Below are 15,170 nucleotides of genomic sequence, written 5' to 3'. Positions count from 1 at the left end.
TACTCAAATGATGAACGATCGCCAACTTGGTGATGGTCCACGTAATATTGGACAGGGTTGCGTGTTCGATCCCTGTTCAGCTTCTAAGTAGGTACTAGACATATGTCATTTGCGTGCATGAACATATCTTTTTGTATTGTTTGTGGGTGTTTTCTAGTAAGTATAATAAACTAGGTATTGTAGGACTTTCATTTTAAAAGAGGGTGAAATTTTATTTTATTTGTTATCTGGCTCTACAATTTAATCATTGCTCAATTTGGGACGTTAATAGCCCAGTGTAAAATAAAAGCCGTCGGGTTTAATTCTTGGAATTGGGCTAAGCTTGTTATGCAGGTACTCCGTTTGTGTACAAGTTCAACCTTCATATAATGAAAAATCACCCCCATACGTTCAATATCGACCAAAGCATGGAAAGTGGAAAGCGCCATCATCGTCCACAATGCGTCATAATAGCAGACTCATTGTTAATAAGGGTTTTTATTTTTTCAGATGGTGGTTTACCTTTTAATTAACCTTAACATATAAATCAATGGTTATAAATAAATGTATTTAAATATACTATGTTATACTGACCTTTGATGCTGACCGGCAAACTAATAAATTGTTAAATGTTAATTATGTGCTGACCTGTTTTGATCGCAAGATAATACTTATATGCAAAATGCTTCATTATTAAAAATACAAGTTTGGTATTTCAATATGCTCTTTCGCAAACTACTTAAGAGCCAATAAATGTATTTAAAACAAATCTCGATAATATCATATTTTATTTTTACCCATGAAATGATTTGAATATTTAAATTGGTCGATTTGTTATCTGCAATCAGTAACTTATATAGTTAGTTTGCAAATGTTTTTCCTTATTTAGTATTGATGATAAATCCGGTTAATACAACTTTATGTTACCTATTGTGGAAGGATCTACATAACTGAAAAGTTGAAGTACAAAATGCTATAGTTCTAAAATCTAAGAATATCTTGCTAATTACATAAAATTAATAAGATTTGGGAAAGTTGCAGTGTTTCTATCACCAAACTGCTTTTTTAATCTGTCTGTCGGCGCTTAAACCTAATATAGATTGTTGATAAGGCTATATCTAAGTACTTGACTCAAAGCCAAGGTGCAGATAAGCTACTGTCGATAGTACATCAGAAATACACATATTTTTATACAAAATAGCCCCTATTACGACAGTTTTAGATGCCACATTGCTTAGCATTGTGTCGTCTGTACACGCACTAGCAACACTAGAGACAGACATAACAGATGATAACCCATATTTTGTATGGGGCCTGAGTCGATTACGCACATTTTAAGTTGTAATAATTCATATTTATTTAAAAAAATAAGTTTCAGACAGCTAATCAACAAGAACTGCATAACGAAAAGATGATTGATTATTGGAAAGGATATTTATTTTTACACCTTACGTGTAAGGCAAATTAAGGCAATCCATTTTCTATTAATAAGGATAAAAGATGATAGTTATAAATCAGTAATGGACAGTACTTAGGTAATTAGTTTTAATTGTCTGCGTAACACTGGCCCTACCAGTGATACATATATTATACCACTTTCAGTAATAGGCAACTGATTTCATAACTTATGAAGTAAACTAGTAAAAAATTAGAAATATTTAAAAACTGCGTAATTTCAATCGGTTATACTTGTTGTGGCATTGGCATGAGGCAGTGTCGACGTGTATTCACGAGTAGGTATTGTACGCGTGTTTCAAGTTCAATGAAAAAGCAAATCGTTTACCTTCTTGGGGCGCTTAAGGTGAAAACAAGAATTTCAAAGTGGCAAGTGTTTAGTTATCTGTTGTTCGTCGATCAAGTGATTTCATCTCTAACACATTATCTAATCTAATATGTTTAGTTACTCCTAGGACGTTAACTTTGTTCAAACAGTCAGTGATAAGAATGCAGAAAATTCCCGTTTAACTGATAAGGTGACAATACTAAGTGCTAACTTTGAATTAATACGAATTGCTGAAGTGGTGAGTGCTAAATGTAAAAACGTTGTGTTTCTCAGGACACTTAAATAAAAAAGGTGTTTTTTCTGTTGAATTGAACGTCATTTTATACGTCAGCTTAGTTAATTTTTCAGTGCTTGCCATTGTTTATTCAAAATATTACATTAAAGAATTATGTATCGTCGACAGCACTTTAGACTTTAAAATTTTGTTGGAAAACAGCATCTGTTGTTGGAACTACCTAGATCGACTATACGATGCCGTAGTGTTATGGCGCAGTTACACTGCGGGAAATTAATCGAGACAGTCATGTAGGTGTAAACACGCATTTCAGTTAGTTTCGTCGTGCGTCGCCCATACTTCGGTGTGCGTGTTGACTATTGGGTTTGATCAATTTCCCGCGTAGTGTAACTGCGCCATTAAATTTAATATGAAATCGTAGGCACTTGTTTTCGTAGCACAATAGGCCTTGCAGTCCATGCGCTACTCGTCTGAATCAGGGTGGAAGCGCTCCCAGTCGGCATAATTCATTTGTCCGCCGCGTCCGTCTGCAATTCTTTGTATTCGCATTCGTGACTTTGCGCTCTGATACCTCGCACTTACACGCGGAATTCTCCTAGGTATCCTTTTCGCTTATTAAGCGGCGGTAATGGGCATTCGGCCTACTGTATAACGGTTCTGGAATAATATTATGACGCAGTATCGAAACGATTAATGTTAAAATTTGCCGAATACCTAATTATTTTCGCATTTTATATTACGTCTGTCCACGTTTTCAGTAGGTATAAGTAATTTATTTTACTCATCATTTAAATTCTCCAGTTATTTAAGTAAGTAACATACCAACGTACTATGTTTGTTGTGTTATCTACATCAAGGACGTCGAAACAACTTGGTAAATTTCATTTGTAATTCATTTGTATAAAAAGTTGTTTACAATTTCTGAATTGTTTCAGAATCTGTTCTGACAGGATACGCCGGCTCATTAATTTCACACTAAAATATTTGTAGCAATTCTCTGTGTACGAATCGCATTACATGGATAAATAGTTATAGAACTTATAAGGCAATTGGTTTGGCGACTACGCGCAGTGCGCATTTTACGTTGGAATACAAAAAACGATCAGCAGGTTGACTTAGTTATGTGGAAATAAGATTCAAATGCGTGCAGCAACTTTAGCTGCGTACTGTATGAGCGCATTGGGATCACCATGCGTGACTGTCCTCTGAACCGTGCCGAGCAACTGTCGGCTGGCACATTTAGTTAATGTAGGTTCAAGTTTGACTCGCGCACTCATACTGTCTAGTATTGCAAATAGCGTAACAATTTAAAAGGCTTCTTTGAGGTGACTATCTGAACCTACCGTGTAATTAGTGAAACTTTGATCTACTTGCTAAATTAGATCTTGTTTTTCTTTTCAGATCCCAATCGACCGCAATGGAAAGTTACGAGCAATAGAATTACGAGGACTCTACTCCAGTAATCATTCCAAGATAAAGAGCTTCGGATCCCTAGATTCCGTCGATGTCAAAAGAGTGGCAGAAGCTGCAGGACATTCTCAAAATGCCGAAATAAAACCAGCAAACGACATCAAGGAGCAAATATTTTGCAAATCCTACGCATCATTAATACCAAAAATGAGCTTAAATTTAGAGAAGGTTGTGGAACAAAATCCCAGAATTCTAGATTTACGGGAAAAACTAAATGCAATAACGAAGAAGCAAGATCGAAATGTGGATAAGAAAACAAAAGGATTCATAAATGATATAACACAACTTGTTGATGATAAAGAACAAGATGAATCAGGACCTTATAGCCTTCTGTTTGATTTAAAACCAGATTCATCTACATCATGTCAAGAGTCCACGGAAAATAATGTCTGGAATAGACCTAAATCTGGTGGCGTTATCGATTTCAGTTTTCAAAGTATGGACAAATCAAACAATCCAGTGACAAAGAGTGCGGACAGATTACCTAATGTTTTGAATTTCGATGATAAACCTATGAAAGAATTTGAATATTCATGTGAAAAGGAGGTCAATTTCCCAGTGAAAAAAGTGTTTAATACACATTCTAGATCTGATCTCTGCTTGCAATTGAAATCTCATATAATACACTCCAGAACATTCGAATCAAATCTGAGCCCGAATGATAATTCTTTAAGTCGGACAAATGAAGAAAACTCTCTTGATGACAGCTTAGGAATTCTAACTCCTGATCAGATGGATGACATTTGTTACCTGGAGAATGCATTTTCACCTACAGTTGAGGGGTTACCAATTTTCTGTGATAGCAATGAGTGTAAAATCTCACCTGATAATGGTGATACACCATCAACTGATAAGACTGAAAGTAATTCGGCGGCTTCTACAATACAAAACGATGGTTTTGAAAACGGTGAATCTAAAAAGTACAATTTATTTGAACGCCCACTTGCTCCCATTGTTAGTTTAGAAGCGATAACTAATGAAGATCAGTCAGCAAGTTATGATGTTCCAGTAGGACCTAAATCGCAACACAATGCATTATCTGTACCTAAGGAGTCAAGAGTACTTTCTAAATATTCTCAAGACCTAATAGCAGAAAATGAAAATTTTGATGCTACTAAAGAAGACTCTATTCCCAATTTGATTGAAGAAGAATTTTTGCCTTCTATTCACAGTAGCATTTTAGAACCAGTCAGTTCTATCGCTGAAACTACAGTGAATTTGGAAATTCCTTTGGATTGCAAGCACGACAAAAGCTCAATTGTAAATCGAATAGATGAAACCCCATCACCGGAAGACCTGCCGCTAGACAGTTCGGATATTAATGGTGAGATGAGTACTTATTCTCAATTTTCTGCATCTACCTTACACGACTCAAACACATATTCAGATAGTAAGAATGACTATCCTAAATCGATGGAAACGTCTAAAGTTTCAAATAGTTTTATAACAAGTATAACCAGTATTACTAGCTTAGATGGATACCAGGGCGATGGAGAAATGTCAAGGCCCGTGAGCAGAGGTGCAGATCATTCCATAGAACAGCGCGAAGATGTGATAGAGATGGACTGGCAAAATGTGCCCGTGACTAGAAGAGCAGATCCTATGACAGATTCAGACTTTTTCACAGAAAGCGACGCCGACGGTTTAGATGACCACATGCAAAGAGGCGATAGGAGAGCCCAAGTTATTGATGGCGCTCTTTATGGTGGCAAGAATGCAAATGGTAATCCCCCACTCTTAGTTAACAGGAATGATGACTCTTGCATGGAATCCAGCGGAGTGTATACAGATTTTGAAAACCATCGAGCATCACCAGTGTTTTTAAATGTTATCGATGACATGTCTCCGGAAGGCTCCACACCTTCAACTCGATCTGAATGCAGTCAAAAGAATGCTAGTACAGGGAATTTAAATGCCTTTTTTACATCCGAACATACATTGGAAGAGAGTAAAGTTATTTCTCAAATCGTCAATGACGATGAGACACCCAAAAATACAAGTAAAAGAAATTCAATAAACAGCGAAAAAGATATAAGAACCACTGAAAAAGTTAAAGAAGAAAAGAGGAGTTTTACATTGAAAAAATACAAAATGCCCAAGCGTGACGTGCCTAGCAAACTGAAAAGTATGCTGGCAAGTAGAAAGACTGATGCCGACGTTAGTGTTCAGAGCAGTCCAAAAGCTGTGAAAAAACCTGATCGACGTGAAAATCTATCCAAGAAGAACTCATTAGACATGAAAAGCGACTATAAGATAAAGTCGTTCAAAGACATAAAGTCTAAAGTGGATTGTTCATTTTCTTTACAACGATCGCAAACTTCTTGCAGTGTCAGCAGGATGTTGAGTTCTAAATCTACAAACACCAACCCGAAGCCTAAAAGGTACCTAACTTTAAAACTTTTTTTTTGTTTTCAGTAATTTGAATAGATAGAGATAACTATTGGTTAATTGGAAGCCTTCTGAAATTAATTAATAATTATAATTTATACATTTTCTCTTGACACAATACAATTATGTAAACTGTAAGTTTTGGCCTTGTCAAACAGCGGGCGTTGTTATCGCGTGACAAACCCACTTGATGAAAGTTCCACCATTGAGATTAAGTTCATGCACACATCAGATAATATTACAGATAGAAGGACTCGACACAAATCAGGTCAATAATTTATACGGCACATACCTATTCCCACCTCTCATTCTCACCGCTGCAATTCCTGTGTCCAGGGATCTACAGCTTGGCTTCTATAATTTATAGAAGAGCTCTGAATCATAATTGACAATCTAGTACCAAAACTACTGTTATTGACTCTATGACACGCAAGTTCATCGCCATCAACCAAAAGAAGAAGACTTCTTCATAGAGCATTTCTTAAAAAAATAAGCACATTATTTGATAATATTGGTAATTAATTAATGAAGTATGCCCCTTCCAGCCGCCACATGCGCATGCGCATGGAGCTTGGTTCGGCGAACGGCAGCGGCAAGAGCAGCCTACACAGCTCGCAGAGCGACATCAGCGCTACTAGCACGCCTCTGGGCAAACACCCTACCAGCCGCTTCCCACTATTAAGTAAGTCTTTCAAAATATTCATTCACTATAAGGTGCAAGGGAGAATTTGGCATAAACTTAAGCCATATAATAAATTCAGAAATAAATATAGTTCTAAGCTGAAAGACTTGAAAATCTGTGAAAATCACCCTGAAAAATTAACGATTTTCCAACTTGTCTCTGACACAAATTCAAACAGGTTTTCATTTTAAGTTCTTAACCACACCGACCTGATATCATCACGGGTTTATCGCAGTCACAAGGTAGGTACAGTTTTCGTATTCTACAAAATCCTGACTGACGTGACCAATATGGGCTTTTTGCCCCACAAGTGTTCAAGCTCCTTTTTTTTGGGATTCGTGGTGAACTCATCTAAATTCGTGACAAAGGTAACAATAAATTACCTAAGATTTATTAATTTAATTCAACTGCATGAATTTTAGCCAGTCCTTTATTATAAGGAAGTATAAGGATAACATTGTTCGCATAATGTTTGTTCATCAAGATCAGATCAAAAGATTTGAGTTACAAACGTCTTTACATGACGTAGAATAGTGTTCACAGAGAATAACAACAAGGAAATCTATGCAGGATTGCAGGTAGGTTTATTTAATCTGCAGAACTTGGATCATTAGAATTCATCATAATAAATACTTACCTTTGTGACTGCCAGCAATGCACGACATGATTATTTATACACTACCTTTAAGTAAGAATCCATAATATAAATATGCCAGTATAAGTAGCCAGCTAGCTAGAAGTATCATTTGAAAGTTTAAAATTCAAAATTCAAAAAACATTGCTTTGTTTACATAAATTCTTTTGCTATCTTGACCCAACTTTATAGATAGGTAAGACTTGTCTCCCTTTCCTGTAATTACTTAATGTGTATATTAAAAATGAAGTCGGTTAACTAGTGCATCAAAGCGGTATAAATACGTATAATATGAAGTAATTTTACCACTGAATTAGAAACTGCAGCTTTCGTGTGTTAAATGAGTTAAAACTTTTTGTTGTAATCACTGTCAACTTTATCTTTACAAAAGTATTCACCTCAACCTCATTCTCGATTGTTCTTTTACAACTAATTCTAGCAATTACCTACCTAGTGTCTATGATTCATACGTACTAGAATTGATCGCTTTTCTTCATTTATTCACACGCCAACAATTTTGTTGCGAGTTGTACTGTAATGCGATATTGCTAGTTGAACAACACAGGAGCTTGAGACTGTTACTGAAGCCATTTGCGAGTAAGGACGTGAAAAGTATTTCGGTGTGCTAATTAATCATATTATAATGGTTCATTTACTTAATACTAGTATATTGATTGCTATAGCACTCCAACATTTCTATTTACTTACTTAATTTCATATGTAAATAGATTGGTTGATGTAGATGTTATGCATGCATAAAGGTATATCCCTAATTTACCTAACTAATGTATGAAAAATTTAAACTTCGATACCTTTGTACTTAATAGAAATAATTTTCGCATTTCATTTCATAATTTACAATAGCGCCTGAAAAACACGAGCAGCAAACTAACACGACAAATATTTCTCATGAATGAACATTAGCGAAAGACTTGGCGTTTGTTATTTATAACAAGCCGATTTCGCATGTGCCGTTTAAAAAGAATTGTTCAACTAAACGATATTAGTAAATGAAATTAATAATAAATAATTTGATCGTAACTAGAATAACTTTCGGAAGTTTTTCAGCATAATACTAAATGTCGCCGTTCCTTAATGCAGTCTCAAATATATTTTTAGTAAGTAGTTACTCGTAGTTTTATACAAATAATTACGTCGCTATGTACTTCACTGTGAGTTTCATTCACTATCTAAAGATGACGAAATGAGGACCTCAAATCTTGATAAAAAAAGACTGACTGATAAATTTTAATCTTAAGTTATCGTAACGCGCGGCGCCACGCTCTATCTAGAGAAGTATTTCAGGTATTTTCGAGAGATAGACATTGTCTACTTATTAGTATGTTACGGACTTACGGAGAAATGCCCATAATTTGCATAGTCATTTCAAGTCAAAAGGGTTTGAATTTTCATAGTCAAAAGGGTTTGACAAATAAAACACGATGTGCCTTCTGATGGAATGGATGGATGGAACGAATCCCGACTCAACTGCAACTCGGTGCAGACTGCAGTTTGCTAATTAAAAATCAGCTGGTCTCCGAACCTGTGACAGTGCGACGCGATGCGGAAGGTCAAGTCAAGAGTGCGAGTGGCTCGGGGAGCCAGGACCGCATGGCAACGACACTTCCTCTGTCGGGTTCAGTCAGCCAGCCGCCGCCGACGGTGAGACGCGAGTCGGCGCGCGCCGCTCTGTCGCGATAGTGACGTCAACTTGCAACGCGAAAAATCAATGGATACCTCTCTCTCACTAAGGTTAACCGCATACCGCATTTTCCTGCCGAAAATGTGCCCTATGCCAGTGCAGTGTTGACAGACCCTACATGGATTTATTGATCAGTTATGATTTAGACGACGTAAAATGCGGCGCGTCGTGTGAACGGTTAACTTTCTTATAGTTTTGTGTGGTGTCATAATTTCAGTTCACCTTTAATCAGCTTTCTCGCAATGTTCACTTATCGGCAAGTCAACATAATGACTATTATAGCAATTGTTCAGATTTTTCACGTTAGCGCTGAAGAGAAAATGAGTGAAAACCTTAGCAAAAACGTCATTACGTCTTTTCAGTGTTTTGCATGCCGTTAGTAATTACTGCTGCATCTTAGATATTGTAAATAATAATTGTTTCTCGATGGTTCTTAATCAGTTGACTATAAAGATCGTTTATACTTACGGTTAGTGAAATTAATGGGACTGTCCTTCATTTTTGTATGTCAACCGGCAACTGGTTAAACAACTTACGTTAACCCTACAAGTTGATATTTTTAAAGTAAACAGCATTTACCTTGCTAGATTCTTGGCTATTTTAAGCTAAGTTTTTAGTAAGGAGCTACCTGTCTTCTGGCATAATCTGTAAAATTAAACGCGGTAAATATTCAGAATTTAATGACGGTAAAATTGAATATTGACTAGCAGGAAATTATTTCGTTATTATTGTTTACCAGTGTGAATAAATAGCATGTAATTGGACTTTCCATGACATCAATCATGTCATTGTGATGTTTGGTGCTTTGGTACAATCGGCGGCGTGTTACATAAATAAATGATTAGTTAATGGACTTAATAGGTTCTAAGATCATTTGGACTGGAGAATGTCAGGTTACTTTTACAAGTTTCCATGTTAAGTAAGCAAAGAAAGCTTGTCACTGTGTAACCAAGTTGTTTCTCTAATAAGAGTTCCAAATTGACTACTCGTGTTGTTTTCTAAAACTTCGCATTTCTATTTCTGTATACAATATTCTTATGGAAGTCAGATGACCGCGACATTTAGCTGATTTAAATTATAAAGGGTTTGCCTTTCACTATGACATTGAATTGCTTCGCGAGACTTACATTAATTAATAATTAGTGAATGCTTCGCGTTAACTCTAGAACATCGATTTGTTTCCGGATATAAAATTTTCTCAACGTAACACACCTGGAACCGACAACTTAAAGTAATAAATCAACGACTTAGAATTATTTTTTCATTAAGCATGTGCGTTATTAATTGATTAATTTTTAAAGATTTTTGTAATTAGGTGAGCGCAACCTCTACGTAGGTACAGAAATAAACTTTTGTCGATGAATTATTAAGTAGGTAAGTGCCTAGTATCGTGTCGTGACAACACTTAATAAATTCGTATAACTAATCAATTTTACATTTTATTGCGGAATAAGGAAACGAGTCTGTATTCAAATTAATTATCTCTTAGACACGTGAGTTATGAATGTGATATTGAAGTGTCAGTTTTCCCGAACATATTTGTTGGAGAGCTAAATACATTTGTAGATTTCTCACTCGATAATATTAATTGGATGAAATAAGTCGACTTTCTTGCTGAGGTAAGAATGAACTATCTGTACTATCACGTATCTGTTTCTACCATATCTATCTATTATCTCTACATTGTTTCGTTCAGCGATTTATCCCACATACACTTTCACCGCTCTTCGTTCACCTTACATATCACGCAACGATTGAATTTTGTTGAAAGTGTTGAAACCAATACTAGGGTATAGAGTTACCAGTAAAATAAGAAACTGTACTTATACGTGTTATACAATAACCAGTGTACAGTTTCAGAATTCGAAATGTCATGGTGATTCTAAAAAATAGGACAAAAAGAAACTTAAAGATCTGATACAATAAACAATCGTTGCTACACCCGTTTGGTAACGGAAATCAACAATGGATACTTACTATTCAGAGTCGTTCGTTTCAAATAAAAACTGCAAAATTTTCTGATGGCAATCGTACAAAAAGTTTTCAAGCGTCAAAATGCGCCATTTGGGTCTGCAAAATGTGTGGAATCCCGTTATGGCTCAAAACTAACATTCGTTTGTACCTTTAAGGCGTTATTTGATCGTGAATCGAGAAAATTGTTTTGTCCTATTCTGGCGAATTCGACAGTAGAGCCTTTTTAGTTTTTAATGCATTTTCGCATATTTTCCTTTTTTGTCGGTAGCGCCGATATAAAATGGTCTAGGCGATGCCGGCGGGTGAAACCCGATGGAAGTCGTAGTCGATGCTGTGTAACGGGTTATTCTCGTCGATGGATTTGTTGACGGCCGAGAAGCGTTGACCCCGAGGCGAAGGCGAAACGACTGCGAACTAGACTGTCCGCTAAACTGCAGCACGCCCCAAACGTACACTTTGGCCCGTGTGAAATGACACTCATATATTATGGCTCTACATTCTGAATTAAATCTGTGATTAGCCCAATATTGAAATTCAACCAATCGTAGGCCTGAATAAATCTATGTTTGAGATTGAATCGAGTTTTGAGCTTTATCATTATCAAATTCTTTGGGTTTTCAATACAGGAGCACGACCCTCCCTAAATTATTATTGGACGCACATAGAGTAATTGGCCTACACGGTACACCACCCATCCTGGTTAGACGGGTTGGGTATTAAGCCTAGTTTAATGATATGAGACTAGTTTGACCTGCTCTGTAAGTTTACAAGTGGTCTCTACAAATAAATAATAGAGCGATTGTGATTGTCAACTTCTTGCTGGTCTGTCAGCTGACGGATGACGCAAAAAGGGAGAGCTTTTAAGAGTAGGCCTTCCTTTGATCTTTCAACCTCAAAGATGTTGTTGGTTGCATTTGTAAACATTCATATTAATTAAGACGACATCATGAGTTATCATCGTTAATAAGTAATGTAGGTAACGTCACCTGTTGCCCTCATCAGTCAAAACAGTGGAAACAACAAAATTGTTTTTGAAGAGTCTCCATCTTGACTAAGGTGTAGGGTTTGTTTAAAAGGCTTATAGAGTAAGAAGCTGTAGAGCCAACATGAGATTTGATAACTTTTAACATTTGGAGCCATTGTGGTTGCGTATTGACAACATTTTACAATTTTAATGTAAGTTTAGTGGGATCTCTATTACCTATTATAATCTTTTTTAAATTAAGTTAATATTTTAAGTGCTAAAACAGTATTATTTATCCGGGAAAATCATGATGTTTTGATTAAAAACAAGAATCGTGTAACTTAACCCACTAACTATGAACAATGCCAAGACGAGCATCTTCTATTATGCGTCTAATTATCAATCCATGATCAATCAATTACTTTAATGAAACTTTCCTTGAATTTTATTATTACAATTTATCTTAACAATAAAAACCGCCTCATAAGATTTATTGACTTACCTAACACGCACAGCTAGCTGCATCAGCTACTCCCACATTATGTCACTTCTAAGGTTAAGAAAAGAAATATGTCAGTAGTTAAGATCAAAGATTGAATTACGGTCAATAACAACAGGGTTGACAAACATACAAAATCTTAAAAGAATTCTGAAAATTTTCAGAAATTGATCTTCAAAGGCTAGATGGTATTTTCACAATCACAACTTCATAGAACTATTTTTTGTTTTCTTTTTCAATATAATCTTTAGATTCCGTACCTACTAATTACTAAACATACGACTATTAACACCTGTTAAGTCCACAATAAAACTTAACTCTACCTAGAATAACTCAATAAGAAGTAACTTAGATATTACGGTTACATTAAATTGGTAACGCATTACACCATTTTTGAATCGTGCATGTTTAACCTGAAACTATTGACGTTATAGATTTGAAAAGCACAACGTAACCCATACAAAAAGTACAACGTCCCAGTTGTGGGTGACATAACAAATTAATGCCAGACCTTGTGAGTTGTGACCCGAATGCGATACTATAGAGCGTGGCCTGAAAACCTACGTGACGACGCATTATTATAGCATTATCATTACTTTAAAGGATTGCTTTACCATTTGGTAACTCGCCTACACTTTATGCCTAGAGGCAGCATAAGTAGGTATAGACAATAAATTAAAATTATAAGCTTTAAGATTACCTATTATAACTTTTAAAGTTGTCTAATTAAGCAACTCAAATTGTCCTTAGGAAAGCTTAACGTCATTAGAAATATTAGATTTTTACACAAGCTGTTGGTAGTTTAATCCTGAAATGTATGCGACATGTTTTGCGATACATTATTATTCTTGGTGGCTGCTCCTAAAGCAGGGCTCATAAATACGTGGACCTATGTTTATGCACCTCGTAATTTACAGGAATTACATCTGAATTTATTGGTCGTTAAATATTTCGAATGTAAGCCTACATAATTTCAGTTTCGTGATTACATGTCGGTTATAGATCTATATTTGAGATATTTCGATAGTTTTGAGGGCAGTCGGTGTATTTGGGTTAAAATGTTTGATTGCTGGTGCCACGCGTGCGTAAATACAGATTTAAACTGAATTGGGTTAAGTGTAGAAATGTATTGTAGGGCGTAACAATAAAGTGTTACTAAATCGTTTAAGTACTAAAATATTATAACCGTTTGTAAGTTCTGATCGTATAATTTCTGTATACAGCAGGAGTAAAACGTTACTAAGACATTTAGTCCAGATATAAAAAAGGTAAACCGTTTTAATGGATACCGCTCGCTACTCAACTGTTCTCAGACTTCTCAGTAGTTGATTGTTTGTGTCGAGTCAGCCCCTGCCTCCCACGGCTGATGTATTTGTTTTACTCGTGAACTCTCGCCAACGTTTCTAAGAAACTTAGTTAGATGCATATTTTGCTGACACCAGATTTATTTATTTCATTACACTTTGTAACGCTTCAAATGGTAATCCAGCAGCCTCCGTTCACAATAATATGTTCCGTCGGGTGAAATCTTAATAAACTGCGAAATAACCGAATAAATCAAATTTCTCTTGCCGTCGGATTAACAGTTTCATCGTGTTTTTTTGCGCAATTATATTTTGTATCCAATTGATCGCTGTTGCACATCCGTGATCACTGGAATTTCGTGACGCAATAATTGTCAATATCATATTTCAGTAAATCATTAAACTTCTCCGTAGTTGTAATAGGCTCAAAACGCAAAAACAACGAGGAAATAAATTAGGGAAATGTTTTAGTGATAATGCCATTCTTCTATAAATAGAATTTAGGCCCAAAGTTACGAAATTACTCTCAAAACTCCGTTCGAAAATTCATTATTGGTCCAATTTCTATATTTGGGTCTGAATTATATTCTTGAAACGGAAGAAATTCATACTTGGGTGTCGTTTTATAATACAGGCCTAAAATATACAATCTGTATTGAAGTCGACCATCAAGACCAATTGGCGCAGTCCGAATGCGTGCGCTCTCGTTTAGTCATATCTTGCTTTGTTACATAAACTATATCTTATTGAATAACTTTCTTGTCTGTGGGCGTTTGTAAAATGGATGAATGCCGTTTGTGAAATGCGGTATTTATGGTAATGATCGCTCTAAGCTTTCCCGCAGACGCACGCAGCCACCCCATCCTCTATTATCTTCTTACGTGAATCGGCGTCTCGTTGCGAAGGATGTTATTGTCACGACGTTCTGTGAGAATCCACGCAAGAGAGAAGATAGAAATTGTTTACAAACAAAATTGCACTTAGAAGTGTGATATGTTATCTAATGACTCTTTTTTGGTGACTCTATAATTAGCTTAGCTGTTATCTTTAGATAAAAGTAATAGAGCTGTAATATTAGTTAACATCGCTTATTTATTTACGTAATTAGATCATTTGTATGGCAATAACTTGCAAGACAACATGTAAAGCATTCATGGCATTGTTTGCGATATATACTTGTGATGCGAAAGCACAATGTCATTGTTCAAACATGCATATTAACTAGCATAATAGTACAGATTATCCCCCGCGTTGAAAGTGTGACGGCTGCCTTTTCGTGGTTTGTGACCGCAGCCAACCGGTTCCACTGCGAGATAGTTACAGGTGATTCCTAAAGAACAGGTTCTTTCGTATTGTTGAAAATCAACTCGTATGCGGTGAACGAACCGATATTATTTGTTGCTGTTGCTATAAGGACTACTTTTACTTTGCATTGCAGTATTGAGTGAACGCAGATTAAGGTTAATGCAGCTGACAAAAGACTGACATGCAGCGTATATGGAGCTTAACTGGATAATTTCGTATTCTTTGGTAATAACAGACTCGAAGCCTGTTAT

General features: G+C 36.0%; 1 protein-coding gene across 2 annotated transcripts in view; it reads left to right on the top strand.

Moving 5' to 3' along the window:
- The window catches only part of LOC135072579 (uncharacterized), an 85,890-nt gene that overhangs the window by 10,595 nt on the left and 60,125 nt on the right, over nt 1-15,170 (top strand). For both annotated transcript variants that reach the window (XM_063966547.1, XM_063966546.1), the window contains exons 2-3: nt 3,399-5,848; nt 6,401-6,537. In XM_063966547.1, coding sequence (XP_063822617.1) covers nt 3,399-5,848; nt 6,401-6,537 — 2,587 coding nt within the window. The remainder of the gene's footprint in view (nt 1-3,398; nt 5,849-6,400; nt 6,538-15,170) is intronic.

Source organism: Ostrinia nubilalis, chromosome 6 (assembly GCF_963855985.1).
Source record: "Ostrinia nubilalis chromosome 6, ilOstNubi1.1, whole genome shotgun sequence".
In the NCBI taxonomy this organism is placed as follows: Eukaryota; Metazoa; Arthropoda; class Insecta; order Lepidoptera; family Crambidae; genus Ostrinia; species Ostrinia nubilalis.
This window is presented reverse-complemented; position numbering and strand designations above follow the sequence as displayed.